This window comes from Acanthisitta chloris, unplaced genomic scaffold, assembly GCF_000695815.1.
Source record: "Acanthisitta chloris isolate BGI_N310 unplaced genomic scaffold, ASM69581v1 scaffold17901, whole genome shotgun sequence".
Classification (NCBI taxonomy): Eukaryota; Metazoa; Chordata; class Aves; order Passeriformes; family Acanthisittidae; genus Acanthisitta; species Acanthisitta chloris.
This window is the reverse complement of record NW_008657868.1, coordinates 14,585-30,673: the sequence shown is the minus strand read 5'-3', so window position 1 is coordinate 30,673 and position 16,089 is coordinate 14,585. Positions and strand designations below refer to the sequence as shown.

The following is a 16,089-nucleotide window of genomic DNA, read 5'->3' as shown; positions in this document are numbered from 1 at the left end:
TTGGGAACATACACCAGGCTTTTTCTCCCACTCCTAATCTTAGAAGCCATGCTAAATTAGTAAGGTGGCCAACAAAGAAAAATATGTTGTGCAGAACAAAGAGACTCTGAAAACAGGCAGCGACTTCAGAGGCAACAGCTACAACCCTTGTGAAATATGGAGCTGGTAACTCCAAGTGTGGCTGGCCTCAAGTTCACAATGAAAGATTAAAATCTCTTAGTCTAAATCAATTATCCGTCCCGAGTGTGCATGGTGCATTTGAACTGAACAGTCTGGAGAGGGCTTTGCATCACGGTACGTACTCAGTGACAGCACTCCTTTCCCCAGCAGCAAGCTGAATTTCAGCTTAATAGCTCAAACATTCCCTTGACTACATTCATAACCAAGGTTCCTGCCTCTGCAGTAGTTACAGAAGAGCCATACATGAACTCTTTACCTTTGAACCAAAGTGACTAATGCTCACATGGAGTACTCTGTGCAAGATAACCTAGATTTAAAATGGATACACACACACAACAGCATCCAATGGAAATGTGCTTTGCTGGACTCCAGTGATTTTGCAAACTAGCAGAAAATGAACAAGCATTAAAAACAGGGATAATCCACCACAATATGCACTTTAAGTATTTACTAAATGTACTTTGGATTTAATTTATTTATAACAACTCAATGTTCCAGACTTGCATCACTATATTGTGATGCAATGTATAACAAATTCTTACTCGAAGATGCCATTTCAGCACTCTGCTTAGCACCTCCTTGCAAGAAAGGGAGATTTTCTTACTTCCATACAAGTACAAAGATGAAGATGATTTGTCAGGAACATTGGTCATTACATTCTTGAATGATAGTCTCCAATCCTGCTTCTCAAACTGTTAATCTGGTCCTATCTCAGTGCCAAATTATCTGAGATTATTCAAATGCATCATTACTCTCTTGACGCAAATGGCTTAATCCAGTAATTTATTGGGTTTTTTTAAATCACTGTAATACTTTTACTATGGACTTGCCTACATAAACAGTGAATATAAAAGAAAACCTGTCTGAACAGATATTTTTTAAAATAAACAGCCTCATTTCTTCATGAGTATGTGCCAGATGTCCCCTAAATATTCCCAGCACAACACACACAGCTCTTTTTTGTCCACCATCCATTTTTTCCTCTCTATACTCTCCTTCCTCAGCCCTCTCCAGCATGCCCAAATACCAAACAAATAAGTGGCTGCTCTTGGGGTGGCCAAGCCAAAGCTCCCCTTGAGCTCGCTGAGCAAATGGCACTCCTTGCTTAGCCAGGTGTGTGGACACATGACCGTGTCTACAGGTGCATAGGACATACAACTTCACCTGCTCCCCTGAGATGCTTGGCTTTTGGGGTCAAGGGTTTGGGAGACAAGCAGGGGAGCACATGCCCATACACATCTCCTTTTCTAGCACAGCTAGGAAAATTGACATTCATATACAAAGACATCTTCACACTTCAGACTGTTTCATCAATGCCATAAATTTACTTTAGAGATCAAGTTTGGCCTCAGCACAATTCTGGAGAAGTACTGGGGGGGAAAAGGAGAAGAGACCAAACTACTGGTGTCTGCCTAGGTCCAATTTCTGTACTTAGGAGACTTCTCTGGACAGAGAGCACTGTTCTGCAATCTCTACCCACCTCTATCACATGATGCAAGTTTTACTTTGAAAGTGACCCCAAATGGAAGACTCAGTTTCATTTTCATGCACCTGACCCCACTATGCCTTTCTGTACTACTTGCAAACATCTTGCCTGGCACCCTCAAAGCCTACAGACTACACAAGCCAAGCTTCAGTGCTTCAAGCTCCAACCCCTCCCCTGCTTAACCGTGCAAAACCAAATAAATTTGGTAGGTGTGCCTGGGCCTAAGCAAGGGCAGAAGCTGGTCCTGCAGACAAAACTGCATTAACAGTGCTATTTATCATGCTCAGCAGAACAAACACTAGCTCTGCTTCAAAACAGAACAATGGCAACAGCAATGGCTGTTACACTTGGGAGAAAATGGACCCAGTTCCCAGGTTTATGTTTCCCTTCAGGGTAGAATGAAGTCGACTCCAGAACAAACAGTCACTGGTGTATTCTTCAGTGTTTCCATTTGGCAGATCTGCAGTGGGAAGGGGGTGGTGTAAGAGGAAAAAAAACCCCAGACATTCCCCTTCCTCACCTCCAACTCCATTTTGAAAAATGCCTATTTTTAGCCCTCAGCGTACACACCAAGGTGCACAACATTACTACTGTAGTAACAGCAGCCACAACCCCCAACTTGTTTGTCATCCATCGAGTACTCGTACAGGGCTGCATCAAAATACGCTCAAAATCAGCTCCGAAGTCCCAGCCAGCTCCTTGATATTAGTTACTATAGAAACCAGTCCCTTGGCACAGGCTCTCACAGCAGGAAATCATGCAGATTTCAATTTTACATAGTAATAAATGCTGCAGGAGAAGAGAATTTCACAACAATTGCAGGGGCTGATTGTACAAACCTAGACCTCTTCTACCCCATGACACCACCACGCTGCAGGTGAACGTGCCCACACACACAATTGCCACTGCTCTTAGTTTTGAAGTGGTTTCCACAAAGCCTGAGTTGGGATGGCTGCTGGAAAGGCAGTAGCATTTTTCAATGGCTTCATTAGATTAGAAATATACTCGTTTTTACATGCAAGAAGCCCAGGTGAAAACAGCAAAAAAAAGCACCAACTGCAAAGCCGTTGAAATATTAGAGCATATATGTAAGTACACAGAACTCAAACATCTCACAGGAAGTACTGGCAGGTCACAACCCAGGGCTCCTTTGGAAACAGCCCATCTTCCTCTCCTTCTCCACCCTTTCCATAAAAACCAACCCAAATGGAGGGCAGGTCACGGATTAATTTGTAGAATAAACTGCTGTAGAAAACACAAAGACAAGCAGGAGGGCTCTGAGCCCCGAAGTGAAACAGTGAGGTAATTATATTATTTTAACTTTTCAGAAGTAGTTCTACAGGTTGGACTCCATCATGTGTGGGAGTGGAAGAGGAAGACACACAGCACAATGCACTTCTTGTCCTAGGCAGATGCTAATTTTCTATTGAAATTCAAGAACCAGCAGGGACTCTTCCCCACCTCTCTAAATGAGCCTGTAAGCCTGAACTGTGTAAGTTTTGCTACATCAACCAGGGAAGAAAAGAGCAGGGAACTGCTTCACTGAAGAAAACTAACGTGTAGGGGAGGAGGGAAAGGGTGAACAGCTTGCACAGCAACAGGGACAAACATTTGTGCTGGCAACACCCGACAAATCATCGAGCAAACAGAAGGACAAGAAAATGAAGGAAGCTGGTCTATTTTTAAGCAAGACCTCATTATTACCATGAACATACACTGCCTCCCGGGAAGCAGCAGGTATGCAAACATGAGATGAATCATATCACCAAGAAAATCACCTGGCAGTAGAACACTAGTTTGCATGGACACACACAGAGTGAACATACACGATCTACGGTCCTGACACCTCCGAAAATGTGTGGAGGAGCATCCTTCTGGGAGGCAGCCTGCATTATGGAGAGCAAAAAAACCTGTTAGACAATGCAAATGTCACTGCTGCTTCTGAAAATGACTTTTGTTAATGCTTTTGTTAATGATTAGCCAGAGCTCCATTGTTCTGGACCATTCCCCATTAGTCTGCTGGATCTTGTAATTTCACTTTTTGTACAGCTCTTATGTCATTAGAAACAAACATAATTTATGTCCAGACAGGGCAGGAATAGACTTAGGGAGTTGGAGAAGACATCTCAAGTCAAAGCACACATTTTATACCACAGCCTTTGCACAAGTGCCTTGCCAATACAAACGAATGTCACAAGTGGCTCAAGTGACCTGTGGACTGGGGTGCAGCAGGCTGAGGTAACTGCCTGACCTCTGGTCACGTCCACACTCATCTCTGTAGAGGTCTGGTGAGCCTGCATGAAGCCAGTTGACAGCACCAACCTGACACTTCACCAACATAATCATGTCTTCTTGGAAGCCACCAAGGTGATCAACAAAAGCTCAACCCTTGAACCTGCGTTGCATGACAGCCGTGAGGCACAAAGGACGAGGACACAGAAGCTCAGCAACTGCTCTGCAGCCTCCACAGTTTGTTATGGGCAAGGCCCACAAGGCAAGAACCACTACTCTACTTCACAGAAAACCCACTTAGTCTGAACTTTTTTAATTTTTTAACTTTTCAATTTTCCTCCTACACCACACAGGCCTTCCCTCTCTGTCTTACGGCAAACAAATAAGATACTAAATAAAACAGAGCAGAAACACATCTTCAGCTACCTTTGCTATCCAACTGGTGACAGATTTAAAATAAATAAATAAACGCTGCAACAACTCTCTTGTTGTGGTTACTATAGGATTGTTGCTATGTGCCAACTAGTAATTTATCACATCAAAAGGCTGCCTGAATTAGCCTGAAAGGGGATCTCCCACCACAGGAACATGTGCTACGCTGGGAAAACCAACCGCCAACCAAAACCTCAGCCTCCACTTTCAAATCCACATCCCATCATCAAAAGGATGCTTTTGCATCTTTGCTTCTAACCTATTAAATTATCTGAAGGAAATCCTCAGAGCCGTTTATGATTTATCCTCATTATTTCACAAACAGGATGTTTAAGACATTGAAAGTTTGTTTCTGCTGCCAAGACTGAGAAAACTATTTGCCGCCATAAAACCAGTATTTAGTTGCTGAGGTGTAAGTGCTCTGCGTCAAGATGACCACAGAGATATAAACTTATCGTGTAGCTGGAAACAACAATTAATCCATCCATGCCAAGCCTGCACAAAAAACAGGCATTGATATTCTACCCTCCTGAATGCAACACAGCTGTGTGAGGAGGGAGAGAGGAAGAACTGCAACTAAGTGTATGAAAAACTAACTCTGAGCTGTCCCCCCATCTTGACACTCCCAAAGAATTCTGATTCAGATGACAGTGAGCAGATTTACATTCAGTCATGGAAAAAAGGCCAGCAACTTCTATCTCAACACACCTGCCCACTCCTTGGATGAAGTATTAAAGAAGCTTATTTGCTTCTTCCCCACTCACACTCTTATTTTTCTCCTTCACAGAAGTTAGTCTTGCATTCAAATTTTCTGTTTCTGTAAGCAAACACAATCACCTGACAGCTGTATACCCTTCCTAACAACATTTCAGTCTCTTAGCAAAGCACCTTAAGCTCAAAAAAATACTAGGACATAGGGCAAATACAACCTCCACTTCTGTGTCACACCGTGCACTGTATCAAGGGGAGCTGACTATGTAAGTTATTATAGCAATTATTTTTGTCTGTTGCACCGAAAATTTCTCCTTAGACAGGGACAAAGCAGCACAGATGTTGTCAATGACCCTGAGCTAGACTTCATCTTGACCTCAAGGAGAAAAGAAGGCCTAAACATACTAATAGTATTTCTTTATGTTGCAATGTCTGCACTCACCCAAAGAAAAGGCAATCACAATGTTTTACCTGCAGAGCAGCACTTTTAATCCCCTGAATATAAAAACTAGCCATTAATAACCAAACCACTTATCTTGTGTTTGGGTATAAGTCATGTTAATCCCATTTTGACTGCTCCAGCCACACAGGTTCACTTCAGCAGCAGAGTTCTCAGAGTGATACACTTGTTGAAAGACATGGACTGACATTTGCTACTTGTCTAGAGAAAGATGGGAATATGGAAACAGCAAATAACATAGCACTGCCCTTATCTATGTGTTTTGTAGTTTTAGCACTTGTAAAGCAGCATATCCAAGTCCAACTCCTCAAAATGCAACATCTGTTCTATGCATCCAGCTTCAAAATTATCTGCCAATGATTCTGAATTGGTCCTGTGTTTTGCATCATCTTCATGAAAGTATAATGGAAGACTGAATGGTTCATTTAAATAATTTTCTTCCTGATTATTTTATATATGAAAATCCACAAAGAAAAAGCCTGGACTGTATTATTTTACTTCAAAGACTCCATGGGAAGAACAAGTACTTATAACAAAGTCTTATCTTAACTGACAGGAAGCTCAAACAAAGGTTTTGTTATTTGAGTATGAGCATCTGAAATTAAAGAAGAGTCAGAAAGACAAAGGAATTGGACAATGAAAACCCCTTTCCTCTTGTGCCCAGCTCTGTCTTCACTCTGAAATTAGGCACAGATCATCATCACAACTCCCTAGTCCATAGTGAGGAGCAAAGAAATTTAATCAAAAAATGTTACACAGCTTCTAGGTCTACTGCTATGGTTTGAAGTGCCTTTCCTCTCCTCAGGCTCCATTTTTGCCTTTTTTTTTTTTATTTAAATGAGAACAAATAAATTAAAAGCCACCTTTCAGTACTGTCCATAAGATTTTGCTGTGGCACCAAGGATTTATCCCTTGGGTCACACTGTGCCATATTTGCAGTGAGGGAGATACTGGTTCAGAAGGCCTAAGCACACTTACTTGGGAGATAATTGATGCTAATTCCAGTCCTGTGACACTTCGTGCAGTTTGTCACCTTGTAAAACCACCTCAATACATACCATATAGATCCTGGCTAAAACAACAACGTAACACACAGAGTTGAGGACTACCTGCAGGTGTACTCACACAATACCTGGAGCAACACAGATGCAGAGTCTGCCCAGGAACACAGACCTGCAGCAAAGGTACTATTTTAAGAGCTTTATTAAACATGAAGAGCAGTCACTAAACAGTGCAGTACAAGAGCTACCTGAGGCACACTCACAGATATTAATCAGCTTTAATTTTGTACGTAAAAGCATTAAACCATATTTACATTTTTGCATGCTGATAAGTTTAATGGGGCCTGAAATAAAGCACAGGCACTTTAAGGAAGCACTTCATCCAGACTAACATATCCTAACCCTCAAAGGGTAACATTAAAACAGCTATGCTGGTTTTGGTACCCTGCCACTGCTGTATGCTATGCAGACTTCGGATGAGTTTTGCTTCCAGGTCTACTCAGTGTCCCTTGGTAGCTGGCTGACCATCCACAGATGATCAGCCAATCCCAGACCCCTCTGCCCAGCAGAGAGGGTATCCCTCTCAACTGGAAATTCCTGCAATTCTTGTCAGTAGCTCTGCATTGCCTTAAAGTCCTCTCAGACATCTGTAAAATGAAAGAGATGGAAAATGTAAATAGCACCAACCAGCATGACAGATGTCAGAATTACCAAAGGCAGGGAAAACATACCTCTAGTAGCATTTGCCAAGTTGACTTGCCAAGAGGCAACTTCAAACAGCATTACAATCTGTGGAATCCAACCGGCCAGAGAGAGCTATGTGATCCACTGAAATGTATCTTGATTTAACTAATCTGCTAATATCAAACACACCTATGTATATGCAAACCCTTTCAATATGAATGAAAAACAGAAAACCACAAGACTGGGTATCAGCTGCCTCATTAGCAATCTTACTTTGAAGATCAATTTTAAGCTTGAGTAGTAAATCAAAGCTTTTAGATCATCTTTCCATAAATTTTAATTTACACCTGTGCAGATGCAGGTAGGCAAGACTGGGGCAGGGTTTTTTTCCACGGAAGCTGCTGGTGGTGTATTAAGAGGATACAGAAGAAGTGTGCATGTCTTCACATTAACCTCCCTCATAACATGAGCAGGATAGTTACTTTTCACACCTACTTTTTCAAGTTCCTGAATTCTTACAAAGGACATTCAAATGCAGCAGAGGTAGGAGAATACTAGCATACAAAAAGCAAAGCAATTTACACACATCCTTTCACACAGTGTTCAAACCCAACTTACAATATGTTTACATGTCATATGTTTACATTGGGATGCACAGTTCTTGCTTTCATAAGAGAATAAATTTTTTATGCATAAAATATCAGGTAAACAGCCATTAAATGAAATTAGACTTTAAATCTCTTCCATGCTTCAGGTGGAATTGATGCAGATAAAAACACTCAAAATTTCAAATACTGAAAGACATAAGCCGTTTCTTTAAGAAAAACCTGAGTTTTAAGGTATTTAAGGGTTGTTATTATTATACTATTTAAGGTATATTAAGGATTTAAAGGTATCCTGAAGTACCTACTTCATTTTATAATTTGTGAGCATTCTCTTTAATAACCACAGTGAGAAATAATACAGATTCCACCGCAGACTATAGACTTCTGTTGGGCTGGATGCCAAACAGATATAGACTGAATAACACAAACTGCTACATAGATGTGTCTATCTTGTCAGAGCTCAAAAGTCAAAATATCTGAAGGAATTTTGTTTTCAAAAATCTCTAGTACCAGCAAGAAGCAACACACACTGCTATACAGTTAGCAATGTAACTTGACAGTCTCCCCCAATCAAATGATGTTTTTCAGATGACCAGACCCACAGAAATAAAACAGTTTGGTGATACATGCATCAGAACTACTCTCCCCATGCTTTTCCTTGTCAGGCTTAAATCAAAAAGCTGAATTGAACTGAGGGAACCAAACTGAAATAAAAAAGGAGACTAAACTTCATGTTGATATACATCTTAATGGAGAGACAGCAAAGAAGGAAGCAAAAGCTGAAATGAGCTTGTTGGGAAATTAATTTGTGTATTGAGTCACCACAAAATACCAGGTACCTCACATTCCGGGGCTTTTCCTACTTCAAAAGGTACGATGTGAAGAAAATACAGCAAAGTGCAGGTTATCCAACTCATCCAACCATAGCTTTTACCATAGGCAGAGCTCCAATTTCAGCTCTCTCTATTTGAGCTCCAAGTGGGAATGTGAAGATTAACATTATTACCACTGAAGAATTAGAAGGAAGTAAATGATATGCAAAGAACAATGTACCAAAAGGGAAAAGATGATGCTTGGGAACAGCAGTAAGGGCACACAAGGTACAGCGATCAGCTGGAACAAGGACTGGCATTGATGGAAATAAGCTCTCATTCTGTGAGCCCTTGGTGACTGCGAAGGAAATTGTCTCCCCTTGTATGTGTGTGGAGATGCACATCCATGTAAACACTTTTTCTTCTTTCAAAGCTAATGCTGATGCAAACAAATTAAAGAGTAGCCAGAGAGTGCTTCTGCTGACTGATAAAATGCTTTCATCAGCTAGATCAGTGAGTCTTAAAATAACAGGCCACTTTCTGTAAAACTACAAGCAATTACAAATTAAAGGCAGCACCAGCTTCACAATACTTCAGTCATCCTACAAGGAACTAATGCTGTCCCTCAGGAACAGGCACCTGCTTCACCATTTGCATATACAGTTAGTTCCCAGGAGAAGCATTTGGCTCATGCAATGATAAACCAGTCTTACAATTTAAAATACACCAATCCCCTGCCCCTGTCATGGAAAGTGCTACACAAGTCTTGCATGTCCCCAGAAACTGAATATGAACTTTGCTAACTTTGGTTAATCTGTTAACTGTAAACTTTGGTTTATCTGTTAACCCTCTAAGCAGTGTGAAACACAGCCAGGTACTTGATTAGACAATCAAATACATCGTTTTATAAACTGGGTAAGTAACAGGAAAATTTAACAAAAAATCGTTCAAGTTAAGCAACTCCTCAAAGGGAAAACTAAGAGCCATTAAAATCCCCACATCGGAGAAGAAAAACACTGTATTTTGTTTTGTTTTCTGATTATAATTCTTTATACTGATGACAAAATATGTTTTTATGGAACTGTGCCCTTGCTAGTCGTAGGGAGTTTTTCCATCACCTTCAATGGGGACAGGCATTCATCCCTGTCCAAGCAAGGTGGAAGGACCTGCACATGTTAAAGGACCAATATGCAACCTCAGAGATACACTTGAATCGGCACAAATGGAAGATGGGCTGGGAGGTAGATCAGAACCACCAGCTAACTTGGAGTTTTGATTCATTGCCCAGAACATCACTTTCTAAAAATAAAAACAAAATTCCCTTCTATCCTTTCAGTCAGGGAAGGCAGAAGACAGAACAGAGGAGCTATACAAATTTGGCATGCTTGGATTCACAGAGCTCCTTTTGTAAAGGATGTGTTCGAAGAGATAAGAGACAAGACACGACACTTCTTGGATGTGCTCCAAATAACGCAGCAGAAAGTGCAAAATACCCTTCAAAAACCAGCACAAGCCATTTCTGTTTGAGAGTGGGAAAGTTTCAGTCGTTCTGGTATCTCAATGCAAGTTTTATAAGCCTGCCAGCACAGCTAAAAGACAAGTCTCAGGGATTTTGGTAGTTTACTTTGTTTCCCCTTGGGGAAGGGAGAAGAAATAGAAGAGAACATGCTTGAAGGAAAGACATGTTAGAAATCCAAGTCAATTCTGCCTTGGGTCTCATCCTTAGTTTATTCCACTTTCTGTCATGTTTATTATTTTATGTGAGTAGATTACCCATAATTTACAGAAGGTATGCATATAATGAGGAACTTCTTATCAGAATGTAAATATTAGCTTTAAACAGGAAAAAAATACTCTTCCCTCTTGTCATTCTATGGCTTGATACTTGCTCCAGCAGCTGCTACTACTCCTGTTAGCCAGAAGTGAAGGGAAGCACAAGTCTGGCTGAGCTCACACTCTGCCAATGGAAATGCACACTCTTCACATCAGCAATATTATTTTCTTACTCCCCAAGTCAAGTGCCAAGGGCATGTTAGGACTTTAAAAAATCTTACAAAATCTCTAAGGTTGGAGGTGACCAAAATCTGCTCACTCAGCTGTGATACATGCACTTTGGATTTACTTTTCATCAACAGTCCAGGGACACAGTGACCATGGGGAATGCCCTACCACTGCAGGGACATCTGCACCAAAGCCTTGGTCACCGGGCAGCCAACAGCAGAGAGAAGCAGCCTTTTGTCTCCTTCCAACTCAACAGTCTGGAAAGATTGCCAGCTGCACTATTTTGGCTCTCTGTACTCACCCACAAGCTTAGACTGCTACCTAGAGTGGCCCAAAGCCCAGGAAAAATGATTTTGACCAGTAACGTCAGACTTACACGGGAAGGACAAGCAAAGACTTTCCTCAGAGATCTAAGTACAGGCCACTGTCATCAGACCCCAATGGCCACAGCATCAGCTGGTATCTGCTCTGTCTCCAGCAACCCTACACTTACTTATACCAGCTGAGTATCAAGCCTTTTACATTTATGTAAGGTACAGAGGCGTCAGTGAATACAGATTTCAGTAAATCTTGCTTTCTAAAATATTATTCATCAACGTATAATTCAAATGGTAATTAAGAAGTGTTCACATGATTGATGACACATTTAAATTACAGGTTTCCAGCATTTTTTTTTCAGAAAAGAAAAGATGACTTCCTTTTTCACGTGCCACTTTTTCAAAGTGCAAGTCCATCTAACAGATGTCTCACAGATCTCTTGTCAATGTAACAAGTTAAGACTTTTTTTTATTACAACAAATGGTATAAACCACACAGCATTCTGTTAAACTCAATATTGACACATCTGCTTACCACGTGTATTAGTAGCCATGTCAGCCACTTTCTGAAAGGCATCCAAAAAGGCAGCAGCTGCTACTACTGTAGTCCTGAAATGCATACAGATAACAAAACATTAGCAGTGTCTCATTGATGCCTATTTAATTACTGCCAAAAACATTTAAGCTTATAAAGAATACCACTGTGAACTTGCAGAGGCCACAAAAAGTATCCTCTTTTATATCTGAATTTAGCCTTTTCCCTCCTTCATTTCTTAATCCCTTTCTTGCTTTGTGTCAGCACTATGGACTTGGAGGCAGCCACGCTAATTCCATGCTGAGAACTGCACAGGACAGGTGCTGTTTCAAAAGAGCACAGCCATCCTCCTTCTAGCTGATTTCCTCTGATGAACTAATATTAAGCAGTCAAACATGAAAAACAAATGTAACACACATTATACTGCACCCATTAGTGTACAAATTACAGCCACGCTATTTCCAGGGAACATGTATATTTTAAGAATAAACATGCAGGAACTTCCTTTTATCTAGGATCCTGGCCAAACAATTTCCTGAATATTTCATCTGGGGAGCAAGAGCATCCCTTGAAACAGAAAACAGCAACTTCTTGGAAATCAGACTGGTCTGGAGTTCTTGGGCAAATAGAAAAGAGGGAGAAGGGAAAAAAATCCCCAATTTAAAAAACCAACACAAAACCCACCAACCTCCCAAACCCTCAAAATAAACAAAACCCCTCTCTGCTCCCCCAAGCAGGGCTCTTCCTGACAGGTACACCAGCAATCTCAGAGACTTCACAATCCGAAGTGTCAACCTGCTAGCCCAATCTCCCTCCACATTTGGAAAGCACACACAGACCACACATCTGTTCAAGTGGACAGCAAACGTGAGTTACAATTTTCCAAACACATCTGTTCCAGATACGCAGGCCCCAGAGCCCTGAACACCTCAGGTCAGTCCAGATTTCTGAAGGTTTATAGTCTGGTTGACCCAATTAAAGTAAAAGTAGGCCAGAGCTCTACAGGTAAAACACCACTGTGCCCTCTTCACAGTCACCTTGCACAGAAACAAAAGTTTCTGCACATCTTTTCTAACAGTAACTCTGATTTTCTCTCCTGGTGGTATCAGTCAGCCTTTCTAAGCAAAATCCAGACTATCAACTTCACTTTGTTTCAAGAGCTCCTTGCTAGCCTCAAAAAACCCGTCAGACCTGCAGGAAAGCTGATCCTCAGCCAGAAAGACCACAGGACTGCTTAATTAGGTCAGATTTTATGCAAGTCTCACTCCAAACATGCTCAAGATACAGAGGACATAACTGGCAGTGTAGTAATTGGCCTACTGACAGCACAAAAGATTTGAACACACACAGAAAAAAACCCATCCCAGGCTTGAGAGAACCAAACAAATGCATAAGGACTCTCCACATGCCGAGGAGATTAAAGGGAGGGCAAAAAAACCCCTGACAGCTAGCTAGCAATATTGAGCCCTGGAACCAGATAACCTTTCCTGGGATTTTCCTTAACTGTGTTTGTGCTCATCTTCCAAACTTGTGGGTCACGCTGTCATTCATGTACCATGTTGTTAATTATTAATTCTATTGCTAATAACAAAGTTCCATTTCTCCAGTTACAAGATCCAGGAAGACCTGGCTCCAGCTCAGATGACATCTGCTGTCCTTTATCAGAGCACACAGAAACGGAACAGAGGCAAAAGGCTCACGTTTGCTAGAAACAAACAGCAAATCCTCGAACACAGGCTTTCAGGCTGCCTGCCTGCATGTTCCTGTAGCACTGCATTGACTGAATGCAACACCACAGGACTGGGAAATAAACAAAACTACCTCTCATGCCACCCTAGAAGGCCTGTGTTTGAAGAGTACAAAAGGCTAGGAAAGTTCTCCATTTCTCCTCTTTCTCTATTTCCTCTGTGTCTTCCACACTCAATGTGATGTGACTGCTGGAAAAGGAAAAACCACACACAAGTCTGGCACTTTAGGTATGATGTGGTAGAACAGCATATTCAGCTGTTTAGGGCAGATGAGGCTCAATCTCAGCCTCTTCAGAAATAGTTCATAATGCAACACAGAACCACAAACCAGAGTGCCAATAACCCACTACCACTGCTGCTGCTGGGGAAAAAACAGGTGCTCTGGAGAGCACAGTGGAGATAGTGGTTCAGGGAGAGTTGTGAAGAAACAGAGCTTGGATTCATATTAGCAGACATAAATTTTACATGTGAATAAATTCTAGAGATGGCAGAATTGGTCTGAGTGTGATATTATGGCACTTATTAAGCAACCCACAATGCCATTTGCACAGTATATTCCAATAACCTAAGTTTCAATAATGACCGGTACGTGATTCAACAAAGGAATTCCCTTCACTTTAAGGCAGAAGAAAGTGCTGTTAGGACTACCAAACACTCTTTAATATTTTTAGTCCTCATTTAATATAACCCCTCTATATTCTACACTCATAAAGGAAAACATAGGGCTAACTCCAAACATGTGCTCATTAAACAACAATAAACTATCATTCCAATTTTCCATCACAATCCATGAAATTTAGCTCATTTTATGTTTATTATGTACAGCTGGTGGTAGATTATGAATTTTCCTAAATACATTAAAACACCAGAAGTAGTATGTGAAAAATTACATGCATGGGTGTTGACAATGAAATATGCACAATTTTACTAGGACCTGTTTAGCAAATTATTTTGGCAGAAGCTGCATTTAATCTTAATGTTTGCACATCCAAGGAACTGCAGGGGATCCTGACTGTGTAACACGAAACTTACCGAAGCTGAGACTGCAGTTTCCCAGCTTTATTTATAAAATCTTCCCACACTGGGTAACTTCCCTGCAAGAAAAACAAAACACAATAATGAATACTTAATTTGAGCATTCTGGTTTTGATAGTACAGATCAAATGAAACAAGATGTAAAGCAATAACTAAGACTGTACCATATCCTAATCTATTAACACCAAAATAAATTTTCCCAGCAAGTTTTCTCTCACATCCTTAAGACACCCGTTCCAAGCAGATGGGATGTCAACTGGTTCTGAACCCAGATGAAACAGCAGGTCCTCTGATTAGGCTTTACAGATTTTCTGAATAAAGCTGGGCAAGAAAAGGGATTTCAACTGAAGCAGCGAAAAGGAATGGGAGTGCTAGGATATTGCAATAACATGCAGAGAAGCTCCCAAAACCAAATGCAGGATCCCAGTTGTTCTTCTCTACCAGCTGATTATCTGTGTTTTTACCAGATTCCCATTCTTTTCTTAAAAAATAAATAAGATAAAGCAATTTTCAAAGCCTGTACAATAAAGAGGCTTGACCACAAGACCACCCCAAACACTGCCTCAAAGTAACTCAGCAACTGGACACAGAAAAGGCACAGTGACAGCACAAGGCAACAAGCTTTCTCAACAGCTGCCTTGTCACTGCAAGACCTGCTTCCAAAACAGTCCTGAATGACCTTGGAGACAATTTCTGAATTGAAGCTGATAAAGCAGCGTGGCAATGAGTCTATGCAAAGCATTTAAGAAGGTTTAATTCTTCCCGACCTCAAGTTTCCTGTAAAATCTTCCCCATTTTTTTAAAACTGGGTTAAGAGCCCAGGTTTTTGTTTCGATTATGGACTCCAAGTGTTCTTCCAAGTTCTGATCTTTATATTCTGAATTTTTAAAAATAGAAAAGATTGGGTTTTAGACCAAAAAAAGGCAAACCTTCTGCAGAGAAAGTACAATTTTTCTGCTAACAGCAGAAAACTGCAAAATTTCTCTTTGACTGGAGTCTAGAGAGTAAAATAAAATATCCCTCTTCCTTTAATAAAGGTATAAGACTTGCTGTTACCAGAGCAATGACACAATAAAACCCAGATAAGGCAGACCCTCAAGACTAACATTACCCCAGCACTGACTGGAAGAGGTTGCAAGTGAATTGCTTGTAGCAAACCCAACCCACCCTTATAAACTGGTCTGCTTTTTCTAAGTAAAACAAAACCCATTGCCAACATTGCTGTGATAGGCTGTGTTTTGTTCAGGGCAAAGAGAGCCCTTTCCCCAAAAAGCTCCTCGGGGCAGCTCCCAGACAGTCTCTGGGAAGCCTACTGGGATTCTACGTATTTTTCAACAAGGCTTGCAGGTTTTTTGCTAAAAGAGGGAAAAAAAGGGAAAAAAACCCAAAACAATGCAAAACAGGTGTTCATAAAACCTTGTTATATCCACACACAACAGAGCCAGTGGGAAACGCAGAAGAGAGCAGAGAAAATAGCAGTTTTCTGGGTGGCAAGACCTTGAATATAAAGTACCTTGCACTAAGCAAAAACTGTCAGACGCTTTAAAAAATTAAAGAAACCCACCAATTACTTGAAAGAGGCAAAAAATGCTATTTCCTTAAACCTATTAGTCTTGCTGCAATCCCCTACTCTGAACCCTGTCTCTCAGTGTCGCCTGCACGCCGTGTATGCATTATGCATGTGTATGCCAGGAGCCTTGAAAGCCCTGACAATTACCAGCAGGGCCCAAGGCTTTACTGGATTCTCCAGCAAAACGCAAGCAGAGGATACCAAAGCAGCCTGATTATGTTTCCATCTCGGTGGTGTATTATCCAGCTAAACGCGCCTGATGGCATGCAGGAGATTGACA

At 41.1% G+C, this 16,089-nt stretch overlaps 1 protein-coding gene across 1 annotated transcript in view; it reads right to left on the bottom strand.

The window, feature by feature from the left end:
- MTSS1 (metastasis suppressor 1) overlaps nt 1–14,298 on the bottom strand; it is a gene marked incomplete at its 5' end in the record, with an annotated part of 108,045 nt that extends 93,747 nt beyond the window's left edge. Inside the window, 2 exons of the mRNA XM_009084894.1 lie at nt 11,457–11,530; nt 14,237–14,298. Coding sequence (XP_009083142.1) covers nt 11,457–11,530; nt 14,237–14,298 — 136 coding nt within the window. The remainder of the gene's footprint in view (nt 1–11,456; nt 11,531–14,236) is intronic.
- Between the last annotated feature and the right edge of the window lie 1,791 nt (nt 14,299–16,089).